The 15,807-nt window shown below is 47.2% G+C and overlaps 1 protein-coding gene and 1 long non-coding RNA gene across 2 annotated transcripts in view; one reads left to right on the top strand and one right to left on the bottom strand.

Moving 5' to 3' along the window:
- The window catches only part of THBS3 (thrombospondin 3), a 159,335-nt gene that overhangs the window by 141,013 nt on the left and 2,515 nt on the right, over positions 1-15,807 (top strand). Inside the window, exon 20 of the mRNA XM_085638737.1 lies at positions 5,085-5,257. Within this exon, the coding sequence (XP_085494863.1) occupies positions 5,085-5,257 (173 nt within the window). The remainder of the gene's footprint in view (positions 1-5,084; positions 5,258-15,807) is intronic.
- The window catches only part of LOC146772665 (uncharacterized), a 58,974-nt gene continuing 57,405 nt past the window's right edge, over positions 14,239-15,807 (bottom strand). The window contains exon 3 of the long non-coding RNA XR_014972238.1: positions 14,239-14,373. This is a non-coding gene — a long non-coding RNA (uncharacterized LOC146772665). The remainder of the gene's footprint in view (positions 14,374-15,807) is intronic.

Raw genomic sequence — 15,807 nt, 5'->3', positions numbered from 1 at the left:
ATAATAGGCCTTCCAAGAGCAACACAGAGGTACGTGGGTCACATTGTGGTCACTATATAAAGGACTCTGGCATTGTATGTGGGTGTCACTATGCACTTTATGGAGGTTATACTGTGAAGTCAATGTAGACTGCTCTCTGCAGTAAGGGAAGGCTACTAGGAATTTTCTGAAAGACAACACTATGCACTGTATGTAGAAACACTAAGTGGTATATGTGTAACACTATGCTCCACCTGACAGACACACTGCAATGCGTATGTCAGGGAGACTATTGACTGTGTGAAGGACACACTGAACTGCACAAATGACACAGTTTGTCCTGCACCCTGTTCACTGCATGTGGGACACATGATCCTCAGGTGGGACACCATGTGCCCTGCATCAGGGACACTCAATGGACTGAATGTACAACTCACCAGTGCAATATATGCTGCGTGTGGAAACTCGAGCACCCACGCCTCTAAGTAATGGACATATTAAGAACTGAGGGAGGCTTAAGAATAGAGGACACACTGCAGAGTGAAAGTGTCTGTGGTATAAGTACCTATCAGACTTTCAGGAAGGCTTATTAAATTAATATGATGCTTGTGGCATGTGTAGCTGGAGATACACATGCTGCTCATACTCTTGCTGTCAAGTGTTGGGCTTGGAAATGTGCAACTTGTTTTTTCTTATAAAAGCCTTTCAAGTCACAAGGTGTCTCCACCTATTACTATCAATGTTCATGGGCATTATCTTCATTGTTAGATTGTTTTTTCTCCAAACTCTAATTCAGACGTGTCTCTGCGCTCTGGTTTGACGCCACGTGATGTTATTGCCGGGTCCTCGGATCTATTACTGGTCATTAGAGTCTGCAATCCCGCTTACTCTTCGGTTCCTCCAGTCGTAATCCACTTCAACTCCATTCTGGATTCAGCAACTTTACATCCATTCGGGGCTCAGCCCGTCTGGGCTACCATCACTTCTCTTGGAGCCGAAACCCATGTACCCAGTTCCTCACAAGAGGAAGGTGACCTTTGAGAAGGCTCTAAACCCCTGGTGGAGCTAATGCCCAAGAAGCCTCAGCACCATGATAGGGGCACCTCTCCACTCCTTTGTTTGACCCCCCCCCCCCCCCTCGCTAACTTGCCTTGTCTGCCTCCTCCAATTTCGCCTATGCCTACCTCTCCTCTACTTCCTGTGGACCGTCAGCCATATTTCCCATGGGGTTCTATGCATTTTGGGGGGGTGATAACAGTCCTGTATTCCATTATGAAACCTATGACCCGCCATATGGTCCACATGCCCCCGGTCCTTGCCTCTACTCTGATATAGAGCCCCCAGCTGACACACCCAGACCTTTATCCAGCCAAGCCCTCACACCCCCAGATGACACTGCCTCATACCATGAGGGTCTGCAGAGGGTAGCCACTTTCACAAGGTGGAAATGCACATTCAGCCAGAGGAGGATGAGTTCTCTTCTCCATGCAGCGATCTCTCCATGCTGAAAGGCATGCTTAAACCCACATTAGGGGGCAGTTACCACCCAACTCCTTAGTCATACACATGGCCAGAAAGTGCGAAAACTCCCAGGGCACGGGACCTCCGGACAAGGCGAGTCATAAGATTGATGCGGGAGGCAAGCATGTTGCAGCACAGTCTGCCACCCATTGACATATTGCCAATTCTATAGGTCTACTTTCTGTGTTCAACTGGGCATATCAGGATCAGATGGAAGACCTTGTTCAGCATCTCCCAGACGATATAAAAAAGCAGAGTGTCAGGAGTTGGAAAGATAATTTCCAACACCAATATCCGGTGTGCCTTTGATGCAGCAGACACCGCTGCTAGAGGCCTTAACATCAGTGTTGTTCTTCCCCTTTAAACCAGAGGTGCAACAACATCTCCTAAACATGCCTTCTGATGGGGAGCACCTTTTCTGCATGCAAGTAAATGACATGCTGGAAAAGATTAGGAAAGACACCGAAACAGCCAAAGCCAGGGGCATCTTTCAAACCCCATCAGTCCACAGCTCCTTTCGACGTTAACAATATCAGGGCGGAGCAAAGACTCCTACACCCAAAACTCCTACATCTTTCTCCACACCACAGCAGCAGCAGACACCCTCTTGGGGTTACAACAGGGGAAGATATAAGTGATACAGGGGGAATAATGGCAGGGGAATGAAGACAGCCCCAAAAGGGGCAGCGCTTGCAAAACAGAGACGCCCTCCTACTTCCCCCCCCGAACACACAACACCGTTGGGGGATGGTAGCATGAGCTCCTGCCCCAATGCACAGAAATCACCTCCCACCAGTGGGTTCTAGACATCAAATGGAAAAGATATTGTTTAGAACTCACGGAAACACCACCACACGTCTGCCCCCTCCCCCTTACCACACCGAAACAGACTTTCCCTTTGACATCAGCGTCTGCTCCAAGAGGAGATGCATGCACTACTCACCAAAGGGGCCATAGAACAGGTGCTGCCACAACACAGTGGCAAAGGGGTGTACTCCCTATACGTTCTACTCCCAAAAAAGACAGGTCCATAAGGCGCATCCTTGACCTCAGGTCTCCTAACAAGTATAAACTATTGTAGCACTTACACATGGTGACACTCCATGATGTCATCCCTCTTCTACAATAAGGCAACTTCATGACTGCACTTGATCTGAAGGGTGTCTACTTTCACATACCCATCCACCCTGCAAATTGGAAATTCTTGCGGTTCGTGGTAAGTTGACAGCATTATCAATTAAAATTGCTACTTTTAAGATATTGACCACAGCCCCCACAGTGTTTACCACTGTCTTGCAGTGGTAGCCGCACACCTCAGAAGCAATGGCATCCATGTCTTCCCTTAGGTGGACGACTGGCTGATACAGAGCTAAATGCTTCAGCAATGCTGAGGGCACACTCAGACCACCATAAATCCTCTCCACAGTCTAGGTTTTACTATCAATGTAACCAAATCCCACCTCCAACTCCATCAAGTATGGCCTTTCCTCAGGGCCATACTTCACTACCACTTGGGGAAAACATACCCCAACCCTGCAAGGGTAGAGGCGTTCCAAGCACGACTACCTCTTTTTCATCTAGATTGCCAGGTGACAGTCAGGAAAGTAATGCACTTGCTTGGCAAGATGGCATCCCGTATCGCCATACTTCCTCACGCCAGGTTACACATGCGTCCGTTGCAACAGCGCCTAGTGGCACAGTGGTCACAAGCAGAGGGTCATTGGGAGGATATAGTGTTGATCTGGGGCCGTACTCGCTCTCTGCAGTAGTGGAATTCCAACAACCGGTTGCAGGGACAGCCCTTTCTCAACCCAATTCTGTAAGAGACCCTAACCACAGATGTGTAGTTCACTGGCTTAGGAGCGGGCTTAAAGAACTGGACTATCCAAGGTGTGTGGACCCTGTCCAGTAGGGACTCCACATCAACTACCTGGAGTTGCTGGCTTTCCAACTCGCCCTCAAAGCTTTCCTTCTTGTTTTGCCTACAAAAACAGGGTGGTATGCATGCACTCCATTTGTCTGTTTTAGCCCAGAGCATTTGTCGGTGGGCGATACATCACACAGTCCATCTCCTAATGCAGAACGCTCCGGGGATTGACAACATTTTGGCAGACCTGCTCAGCCAGAAGCATCAACAAGTCCATGAATGGGAACTCCACCCCCAAATCATACTTTAACCATGGAGGGTTCCATCAGATAGATCTGTTTGCCACAGCTGGAAATGCAAAATGTCCAAGCTTCACCTCCAGACTTCCTCACCCACAGTCCATGAGCAAAGCATTATGGATAAACAAGGATATTTGCCCATGCTTTTCTGCCTCTCCCACTCCTTCTATTCGTGGTTTGGAAGCTAAGACAGACATCCTTCACTCTCATCCTAGTAGTTAGGAACTGGGCACGTCAGCTCTGGTTCACCACCCTAACTAATTTCCTATCCAGCAGTTCATGCCCTCCCTACCTTACCCTCTATCTTCCATGAGCACTATGTGCCTGACTCCCTTTTGTCATTACTATCCAGTAGCTCCGGTGCCGCTCATTCCCTTGCTTGGTTGACCTCCTTCTTAACTCCTACTTTCCAGGACCAGTCTGTGAACGGATATGATGTACGATACGAACCCTCAACAGACCACATTAGAGAAAACAGGGCACAGATATCCAGCAAGGTACAGATGTGCCTGGTAGCTGAGTGTAATAATGCTCAGAACAGCACAGATCTTGAATCAGATGCCATATGCACAACATCCAAGAATACACTGTAGACAGAACATTTTACACACATCAAAACCAGCACAGATTAGGCCTTTGAAAAGCTTTTCAATGGTTCTGGTAGAATAGTATTTTCTCTGCCCCACTGTGACTTTCACCTTGTAAATAAAAAAAATACGTTCTGAAGATAAGAGAAAAAAAACAGTATTTGTCTACACCTAACGGGCGAGGCCATGCACGCAGCCTCGGGTTGCGAGAGCAGGCTAGTTCTGATTTTTAGGTCTCTGGTGTTGATGACCCACTGTCCACAATACTATTGTCTACATTTCAAAACGGATTTGGGTCAGCTGCTCGCTCGTGATTAGATGGCTTTCTTGTCTATCTGTTTCCTGCTCTGTTTTTGATGACTCCCCTCCCTTTTCTTGCCCTTGAAACGTTTCCTCTTTACACTGTTTCTGAAAGGATTCTTCCATCACTGCCTCGAGGAGACATTTTTTTTTTCATTTTAGCTCGCCGTTGGAGAACATGGCTTTCATTGCTCTCTCCATGGTTTTTCCTTCTTATATCCTCCCCTTGCACCTGCTTTTTCTCGCCGCTTCCCTTGCTCCCATGCCCCTCTCCACTGTATTTTATTTATTTAAATTGTAAAATTGCTTTTGTTCTCTTTGCGGGGCAACACGTTTAGACTTTCTTTTGAATTTACAGTTCAGTAAAGGCAGTCAGGCATCGTGGAATACTAAAAACATAAAAATAAAAGATACAAAATGGCTGCTGCAATGTAAATATCAGAACCGGTTGGAAAGTAAGTGCCTTCCAAAAGCCATTAACACTTAATAATATAGCATAACATATTAATGCCTCTTCTCTGACTCCTGTAGGCTGTGAAATCTAAGACCGGTCCCGGCGAACAACTGCGCAATGCCCTGTGGCATACAGGCCACACCCAGGACCAGGCCCGACTGCTCTGGAAGGACCCTCGCAACGTGGGCTGGAAGGACAAGACCTCATATCGTTGGCAGCTTATGCACAGGCCCCAGGTGGGCTACATCAGGTCAGAATGTGTGCTGTGCAACACCATGAAGGGAAGCATTTGTGTGGTATGGGAGGGGTTATAAGGGAGCTAGAAAAGATCGGAGGTTTTTGGTCAATCCTGGGTAACCTTTGGGGAGGTTGTTCGAGACTCAGCAAACTATTCAGTCAATTCTCCCTTCTCCCACAATCACACTTAGCCAGTTTGGAATAAAACAGGAATAGATGGCATCCAAAGGAAACATTGCTAACTGTTTGTAAGTGGGTCAAGTGAATGTTCCACTTTGAAGAAGATGGGCAGGGGCAAATTAAATGGAACACAGTAATGCAAGAATTCACAATTAACAGATAAATGAAAAACATAAGACAGACATAAAAACATATTTTTTTTTAACTACTGGAGCTTATGGCATTCCCGCTACCCCTTTGATAACTCTGGTTTGCATCTACACCTACCAAAGCAACATATCTATTCAAGTAGATTGAAACATATGTGTCTATGGAACGACTGCAGGGCAAAAGGTCCTAGAAATGACCATGGGCTTAAATTAAAGCTTGATTGGATGAATTTCTGCCCCATTACGAAGGATCACATCTACAGTCAAGATAATGGGTGAAAATTAGACATTTATAGTTCTCCACCTGTGTGATAAGGTTCTCTGCCAAAGTAGCTGAATCTAGATCAGATAAACCAAATAGACAGAGGATAACACTTTGCAGGAAAATAGCTTATTGTGCATCGCTGCTGGCAAAACTTCCATAAGCAAATGTGGGCATTGTAAATGTACCTCAAAAGGAGGTTCATTGTCTGTGTCCACATATCTGGTTACCCTGACATACCATGTTGAGACCACTAGACGTGTTAAATAGTGAAAACCTACCATACTTTGTTGACGTCTTTCACAGAAGTAACTGACTGGCGGCAGATCAACCACACTAGATCAGGAGGAAGATTTTATGAATCGCAAGGATGGCGCATGTTACATGTCAATGTCCTTTTAATTCTGCTCTCATCAACATTGTGATTGAAGCAAAAGGCTCTAATACTGAAGACGCAGCCTCTTTAAATTGCCATGTTACAGCAGCACAATGGTGGAGCAGGTGATTGAGCTGGAGAAACTTGTACACAAGGGAGATTTGCCAAATGGAAAATTGGTAGTAATGCCACCAGTACTGTCACCGAAGATTTGCTGGTTTTAGACCGATTCGTCAGTAGCACCAGAACTGTCCTGACGCCTTCACTGCCTCCACTAAAGGCTTGGCGTTTATGTACTGAGAACCAAGGTGTGAGATTTTCCCTTTGTGAATGTAAGGACACTAATAAAGTAAAATCATGAAATCCGGTAGTAATACCAAAACTGGTCATTAATTATTATGCAGTGTCACCATGGATTAACAGTACCGTGCAAATAAATCAAGAATATGCAGGATCAACACTTATTTTGCTGCTTTTATTCGCACTTTTTTACCACCAACATTTTGCTGGTAGTTACCTATCAAAATGTTTGTGATGTAATGCAATGTTACTGCAGGAGCACTGCAGTACGAGGGCATCCCTCAAAATCAGTATAATGGCAGACATGGGGAGTGATTTGTATGCTCCACATTTTTGCAGTCTAAATGACCCTTATTAAGAAGAAATATGGCAGCCTAAATGACCATTAATAAGGAGAAAGGAGCTAAATCCTGTGAGAAGATGGAGCAGGGAGGAGTGTAATAAGAGGAAAAGATCAAGAGATCCGCATTCAGAAAGAAAGGAGTGAGATTAGCAATCTAAAGGAGGAACAGATAAATATTCAATAAGAAGGTAGGACCTGTGGGACCTTCAGGCAGAAGAGGGGATTCTTGAATCTGAAAAAAAGCAGAGCGACCTGCAGGCTGAAAGAAAAAAGGAAACTTACATTCAGAAGGGCGAGGGAAACCTGTAGTTAGAAAGAGAAGGGAGACATTTAGGGCCTGATTTAGACCTCGGCGACCAGGTTACTCCTTGACTGATATTCTGTCCGCTGAAATCTAAATCCAATTATATCCAATTATATCACTGCCCTGGCAGTGTCCGCCGAGATCTAAATCAGGCCTCAGTCTCCTTCTGAGGAGAAGAATCAGGATATGCAGTTATAAGGAAGAAGCAGGGAGAACTTCAGAAGGATGATGAGCAGGGAGACCTGCAGCCTGGAGGAGCCTTATTGAGACCGAGGGAGGAGGCAGGCCTGCTGACAGGAGGAGGGACAGGAAGTGCTGTCAGAATGAGGGGCGTGGTCGAGTCTGGCGCTGCGGTCAGGAGGGATCTGGTCTGCAGTCAGGAGTTGCTCTTAGTAGGTGCGAGGAGTTTCATTCCTCACCCAGTTGTACTTTCCCGTTGAGGTGTATTAATTGGTGACCTATCGAGGCCTGCTAATTGTTTGGACTTTTGGTGGAAGGGACTGGTTAGCAGACATTTAGTCTCACATTTGTAATTCTTGAGACTGCTCACTCACATTACTAGTGTACAAACAAAAGAACTGTAACTAAGATTACTCCATGACCATATATATCCCCAGGGACAAAGTTTCCAAGTCTTGGATGTTCTTTTGACAACCCAGTTGAATTCTGGGAATTATAATCATGGTGCTCGCCAACTAAACCAATTGGATCAGCTCACTTAAAAACAGTGTTGTAAATGAAAGTTCAGCACTGGACCACTGTACTGTCGCCTTGGTGTCATCTGGTAAAAATTTCAATTACATTAACCTAATACAAACTCATGAAAGTTTATATTACTTTGTGAGAGCTACATAGGTATGAAGAGAAAAATATATGTTTGGGTTACAGTAAACTTCTCTGCTTATAGTAGATATATGGCTAGACTGCTAAACGTAGCAGTTCAAAACAGCTCTCAAGTTACTCGATCCAGGCGTGAGTAGCAAATGGAGTCCATATTCATGCTTTCCATTATGGTGCTCTTATTCTTGATTTTATAATGGACTTAACAGGACTACAATTCCCAGAATGTGAAGTTAACCCTGTTTTAAATGAGCTACTCATGCATACACCTTGGAAGCCGCTGTCCTGCTAGTCCTGAATGTTTCGCTCTACACACCAAACCATATTCCCGAGATGGGAACCCATCCCTGCCTTTCAGGGAAAAGGGACCAACCCCCACTCTGCTGCCTCTTTCCAGAAGTAAATAATTTACCTTTACATCACAGTATATCGTCGTAACGCCATGCTTTCTGTCTTGTACTTTCATTTGAGAACCTAATGCATTGGGTGTAGTGTAGTCTTCGTGTGATGAGATTGAACCAATCAGATTAAAGCATCAGATGACGGTGACTTACAAAAAATGGAATCTGGATACCGTAAAGATGGTGCCTGCTGACATGGAACGAGATGGAAACCCTATTTTGCCTTTCTTCGTCGCCTAGGGTGGTCTCGCTTAGATGATCCTCCTGTGTTGCATCTAGAGGTAAACAGATCATATACCCCCATGTTCAGAGGTCTCAAGGGTCCCAGGTCCATGCACACATAGCTTATCCAGTCCATGTTTGTCTTGGGTTCTGGATGGAATCTGTAGTTCTGATTATTCAGTTATATAATATGGACTATATATCCTGAACTAGTTAAGATACTCATGCATGGGTGTGGGGGCTTGAGAGGTCGGTATTGTTAGGACTGCTAGGCTAGGCTTAATGAAATTAACACAAATTAAATAACATTTTAGGCTTCATTACTGTTTTAATTTAAAAAATATACATATTGTTAGGTTAGCACAAGACTGGCTTGTGAGCTGTGTATCTTGCACAAAACTAAAGGGTGTGGCTAAATAAATGAAACTGAGGTAGAATTAGCGAAAGTACAGTGTTATTAATAGTCTCCGTTTCTAAATGTTTTTTTCTTCAAAATTGCGACCTGAACACTACTGCTCGAGTCCCCGTCCAGGAAGTAAGCCCACAAATTCACACTACGGTGTGCGTGGCAGAGGACGCATACAGTATCTCTGTGGGTGGTTCCCGGCCATTAAACTGTATAAAAAGGAAAAAAATAAAATTAACGAGTGTCGGCGTTTCAAAGGGCCCCGCTGCCCGTCTTCCTTAACAAGCGCAGTAAGGCTTTGAAATGGGGCCGGGGAATGTTCCCTCGCTTCCGCGGTGACATTCCGGGCGCTCCGGGGGCCCTTTCCGAGGCGGAGGGGACCGCGGCGGCATTACCTCATCCGGCCCATGCTTCATTTACCTCCTTCAAAAGCCGCCTCCCGCCCCTCTGCACAATTCTCCAAGAAGAGGAGGAAAAGGAGGCGCGCAAACAGAAAAAAGAGCGGGAGCAGGGCCCACACGGAGCCTGGGAAGCTCGAGTTCGGGGGCGAAGAATGGCCTGGGAGGCTTGTTGACTGTGCCGGAGGGCCGGGGCCGCGGCGGGCATTGTTGGGTCCCTATAGCAACCCAATCCCCGGGTGGAATGCCAGGCCCCAGCGACGCGCCTTTCATATGCAAAGGGCGCGAACAAAGGCGCAGGAATGGGGCTCGGGCCGGGGCCAGGTGCCGGGGCCTGAGAACCGGCCCGGATTATCCGAAGGCGCGCTCCTCTCCCGAGTGCTCCTCCTCGGCGGGGTGAGATCATGCGTGCGCGTTGCGTGCGCGGGGAGAGGCCGCAGGGCCCGGCCCGGCTCCGGAGGGGCTGTAGTGAACCCGCTGCCTTCGGAGCGTGGCGCAGGGGAGGCCAGGGACGAAGAGCCGGGCCTCGGGGCATTGCTAAGTGTTCGTGGCACTGGGGAGGCCAGGAGCTGGGCCTCGGGGCAGTACTGCGTGGCACTGGGGAGGCCAGGGACAAAGAGCCGGGCCTCGGGGCATTGCTAAGTGTGCGTGGCACTGGGGAGGACAGGAGCTGGGCCTCGGGGCAGTACGGCGTGGCACTGGGGAGGCCAGGGACAAAGAGCCGGGCCTCGGGGCATTGCTAAGTGTGCGTGGCACTGGGGAGGCCAGGAGCTGGGCCTCGGGGCAGTACTGCGTGGCACTGGGGAGGCCAGGGACAAAGAGCCGGGCCTCGGGGCATTGCTAAGTGTGCGTGGCACTGGGGAGGACAGGAGCTGGGCCTCGGGGCAGTACGGCGTGGCACTGGGGAGGCCAGGGACAAAGAGCCGGGCCTCGGGGCATTGCTAAGTGTGCGTGGCACTGGGGAGGCCAGGAGCTGGGCCTCGGGGCAGTACTGCGTGGCACTGGGGAGGCCAGGGACAAAGAGCCGGGCCTCGGGGCATTGCTAAGTGTGCGTGGCACTGGGGAGGCCAGGAGCTCGGCCTCGGGGCAGTACTGCGTGGCACTGGGGAGGCCAGGGACAAAGAGCCGGGCCTCGGGGCATTGCTAAGTGTGCGTGGCACTGGGGATGCCAGGAGCTGGGCCTCGGGGCAGTACTGCGTGACACTGGGGAGGCTAGGGACAAAGAGCCGGGCCTCGGGGCATTGCTAAGTGTGCGTGGCACTGGGGAGGCCAGGGACGAAGAGCCGGGCATCGAGGCACTGTTAAGTGTGCGTGGCACTGGGGAGGCCAGGGACGAAGAACCGGGCATCGGGGCACTGCTAAGTGTGCGTGGCACTGGGGAGGCCAGGGATGAAGAGCCGGGTCTCGGGGCATTGCTGCGTGGCACTGGGAGGCCATGGACGAAGAGCAGGCCTCGGGGCACTGATAAGCCCAGGGTTCCATTTTGGGTGTTGGTTTCAAAAATAGAAACATTGAGGTGAGGCTCACCCAGGACACTCGGAACAGAATTTTCTGGCCTACACTTTGGGTCAATACCTTTTCAGGTCTAATAAATAAAGCAGTGACACCTGAAGGCGGCCTGACGTGTGTTATATGAGCTGTTAAACTAGAAGAAGCAGCTGGTAAAATAAAAAAAAAAACTTTGGATAGGAACAGGTGAGTGACCATGACGTGTGTTCCCTGACAAAACTGGAGACTATTTAGAGTCTGGTGTTGTTGTAGCAGTAAGGAAAATTAATAATTTAAAAAAGGCATAGTCTAGGGGTTCAGGAAGAACCTCAAGAAATCACAGGCCTAGTAGCCCTTACATGCAGAAAAAAGGAGTCTGAATGGCCTGTGATTCTTATGTGAAGGGAAGAGAAAGGGATGAAGAGTTGGGGGGGGGGGCACGGGGCGGTTATGCAGAGAGAAGAGAAATTGAATGGGTTCAGGCAAATTCTCTGTAGAGTGAATTCGGCACACAAAATTGATCTGCCAGTCGTTTAAGGCAGTGAAAAGCACATTAGATAGATCTGAGGCAAATAACCCTGGTTAATTCTCTTATTGTTTCCTGTGGAGTCTCAAGGTGGCTTTCATTGTGCCTGGTGGAGGTTATGGAGAGTGTTTCTGGTTCAAGGTCCCAACTAGGTCAATCACACTCCCCTAGAGCTGTTTAAGCAACCAAACCAATCACCACCAACCAACCTCTACCAACTGATCCATACCTGACCAAACCTAACAAATGCTAACCAAATCTGACCCGCCCACAACGATTGAACCATCCCCACTCACCAGTGTACTAATCCGATCCTAAACCAACTACATTTAACTCATCTTGATTCAATAAAACTCAACCTAACTGCACTCAACTAAACTAAATTCACCTCATCACTTGCCAACCAAACTCAAACGATCAATACTTGACTAAACCTAACCAGCATAACCCAACGCATTACCACCTTCGTAGCATTCCCTTCCAGTCACACATAACTGAACTACACCTATCCAGACCCAAGCAATTGCCTCAACTAATTGTAGTTAGTCAAATCAAGTCGAACCTTACTTGCCCCCAAGCCAGTCAGTATCAAACTATCCCCCACCTAAAGCAAGTGTACAGTAAATAATACCCAAGAAACTAGACATTCACTCAAATATATCGCTTCGAAAGGAAAGTTTTTATTTTCAGGTACATAAAATAGGGCAGTTAAAACATGATGTACTCTATAAACTTGAAAGTACCAGCAGCTTCTAGGGATGAGATATGATCCCAAACACTTGCGGTGTTTATGCACTCAGCACCCGATCCTATATATAAAACCACAACATATATGTTATAGGCACAAAACTGTTGAATGCACTTTAGGTGTTCTCAGCTGTCTTAAGAAGACTTTAAGTTTACTGTTACATGTTTAGTCTCTGACAGTCAGCGGGCTAGAGCTGCAAGACAATGGATGACGATGAGTATACGTGCTTCCCTAGCCCCAGTTTCTTGATAGACTTTGGTGCATGGTACAACAGTAAGTTTGAGCGACTATGGCTGAGTTTGACCTAAAACAGCCTAAAGCCAGTAAACCAAAACAACTCAGCATCTAAAGTGGTACAGGGATCTTACCCACTTCCAGAATATTGGTCATGAATTTCAAAGGTCAGTTCTTACAATGTCTTGGTAATGGTGTTAATGAGGGTCACGTAGCCAGAGGTTCTGGGGTACCTGGCACAATCAATGTGGGTACTGATTAGAGGGTCAACCGTTCTCCGGTCTCTACAAGAGGCCTGAGTGCTAGACTGCGAGGGCACAAACAATGTCATGTCCCTTGGGTACTACATGTTAGGGGTCTGTATCTCGCAAATGGGCATTCATGGACAAGATTTCTGATTGCCAGGGGCACCTATAGGACTTTAGCTTCAGTTGCCAGCCACAGTTTTTACCATGCATACCTCTTGAATAATTATTGTTGGGGATAATTTTCAAAATATTGCACATTGAGGGCAACTGTAGATCCAAAGGCCTGGAATGAGGAGGAAAAATCTGTGTCCCTCTCTGGGCAGACATAGCTCCATGTGAGTGTGGCAAGTCTCAGGCAGTTTGGCGGCTGTGGAGGCTTGGCACCCCCTCAGTCATTGAATGCGTCTCTGCAACTCCTCAACATGCAGAAACTTCTTGTGGAAATTCTTGCCTGCTGGCTCCAAGGTCCTCATGTCTCCTGAGCAAGTCAACTTCTCGAGGAGCCCTCCATGCATTCTTCAATCACTTTGCTCTTTGTCAGGGGCTTGCTCTCTGGGTATTTCAGCCTCCCTCCCTTTTAAGTTTGGGCTCAGCTATAAGGCTTCTTTCAGAGTCTAACCCTTGTTCCCTGACTAAAGGGGATGATTCTAGGGCATATGGGCCCTACCTCCGCAAACACACCTCTCAGTGTTGATGCAAGCAGTCTCCCACTCGAAATCCAGAGAAAAACACAGTTCTGGCTTGATGACTCTAGCCTTTATCCTACCTTGTTGCACTGTGAGGAGTTATATGAACACAAAGTGCAGCCTTACTTCAAGATTTCCAATTTTCTAAACTGGAGGTAATTCATCTTTTCCTGTGTCTACTACTTTCCAAGGCTTTCCTAAAAGGCATGCGGTGGAAGGGCTGGTTTCAAGCCGCCGAAAGATCAGGGCAGCCTCGGCCTGGTGGTCCTGGTTCAAAGGCGTACTTATTCTGTGCACAACTCAGAGAAAGGAAGGGCAGGTTTCAGACAGAGTGGGGAAAACAGCTTTAGCAGAGAAATGATGGAGACCCTTTTCCAGCCCACAAAGGAGCTACAGTTTCAGGACTTCAACTCAGGGAGCAAGGGAACATGAACTTTGTAATGTCCATAGATGATGTAGGCAGCCTGCAAAGAAATAACCATTTTGTGTGACCATACATACTGGGTCCCCTGTAGATACCATTCACATACGCACAACATGTTACACAACACACCACACTAAGTACATACCCTCATGTAGGTAAGGACCTCAGTTATGGGGACTGGTTAGATTGTACATGTTGAGCACCAAGTTGCAGCCTCTGCACCTGGACGCGGGCTATAAAGCCTGGCCCCATTTCTAACAATCAGATACCACTGGTTCCCCATTGTCAATGGTCCTATTTGTTTATAAATAAAGTATGAGAACAGTGATCCTGACTTGATGCCTCTGCCCAATGCTAGAACCTCGATAAGATAATGCAGCAGTAGATATAGCAACATTACAAGAAAAAGGAAAACAAGTCCTTTTTATTAGTGGATGTAGAGTGCTCCAGCTGTAAAATTATATGTTGCTTGGAGTGCAGAAAACTTTGCTCCGATCCTGACCCCTGCCATTGTCAATATGTACACAGGTAAACAGCTGGACAAAACAGCAAAGAGCAAACATCTCAGGAGACATTTGGAAATAGAACTAGCACCTTTTGGAGTAAAACAAATAAACAACACAGATTAGAAAGTAGAAAACCTCTCAAAATTGAACTGAGAGCAGTGAAAAATGCAGACGTAATACATGGAATAATCCACAGATGCAATAGACAGCATAATCCAGAGAAGCAAGTGACTTGATGCACGTGGGAGATGGAGACACGTTTTATGCAGCAATTATGACAATCCAGATTAGAGTTTACTTATCTTTAAATATGGATTCTTTCCTGAACTGCTCATGCAGACCCAAAAGTAGTCCTTCTCCTTCTTGGATTAGGGTTACAGATTGTCCTCCTATGAGCTCCTCCATCTCACTTAGGGCTGCGTATCCTTCTGTTACGATCGGATACCACTGTTTTGTTACAGGGAAGAAGGCATTCCAAGGTTGCAACTCCAAGCTATCTTTTTTTTTAAAATTACGGGAACGAAAAACATCTCACCAGAAATATGGACCACAAGAAGGCAGCATTCATACATGTCTGCATGGGCTGTACAGAATATGAAGGTAAAGCTATGTATGCGAGGCACATTGGGGTGGTGAGAAAGGGTAGCCGGCAGAGAATAGCAAGCCTAGAGCTGCTAGCCTTGGTAGTGGAGTGCGAAAGGTCTCTGACTGTGTAAAACAGTATCAGAAATACTGTTGCATTGGTCCACAACACTGAGCTGTGAGTTGGTGAGGGATGACACATGATTGCAAGCCTGGGGCTGTGGACCACGGTGTTCACACTAAAATAGAGAGCAGTTGATCCCTGGGGTTTGAGCCACAATAGAGGTTTGGACTGTGTCTCGGTGCATGCCGGGTATGAGGTCGAAAGTAACCTTCTTTGGATACACTTTGGATGGACCACTTTCAAGAAGAGCTGGAAAAAGTAAATGGCCCATATCTATCAAGGTTTTGCGTCGCCCTCATGTCAAGCAAGGGTACCCATGAGATTTACCAAGTCACGCAAGGGCACCTTGTGTGGCTCTATGTGGCTTTATAAATCTAGAGTAACGCAAGGCGGCGCAAATCGCTGCCTTCAGTTACTCTGCAGCAGGCAGGCGTGCCATTGGTGGAGTGTGGGTGTTCCCACACATCCACCCATGAATTTTGACACATTCCAAGATTTAACAACAGAGGTGGACTTGGGAACTAGCCAAACACTTTCATATTCCCCTCAGTTCAGCGGAGTCTCAGGGACATAAAGCGGTTTCCTTTCTCTGTTTTTGATAGAACTGTAAGCTTGAATTGTATCCTGGGCATTCAATCTCTCCTGTTTCCTCTACCCTGTGGTATTTCCTTCAGTCTTTGCTGTCTTCCACACTTATTGTCCCTCCAGGTTCCCCTCACCTTGTGATCTGTCCCAGCTCATGAATTGTGTTTCTCCTGTAGCCCTGTTTCCCAGATATGCTTCAGTCTCTTTTCCTGCCGCTTGTCCACCTGTGCT

The sequence above is a fragment of the Triturus cristatus genome, chromosome 12 (genome assembly GCF_964204655.1).
Source record: "Triturus cristatus chromosome 12, aTriCri1.1, whole genome shotgun sequence".
NCBI classification, from domain to species: Eukaryota; Metazoa; Chordata; class Amphibia; order Caudata; family Salamandridae; genus Triturus; species Triturus cristatus.
The sequence above is the reverse complement of the archived record's forward strand: the minus strand, read 5'-3'. Positions and strand labels throughout refer to the sequence as shown.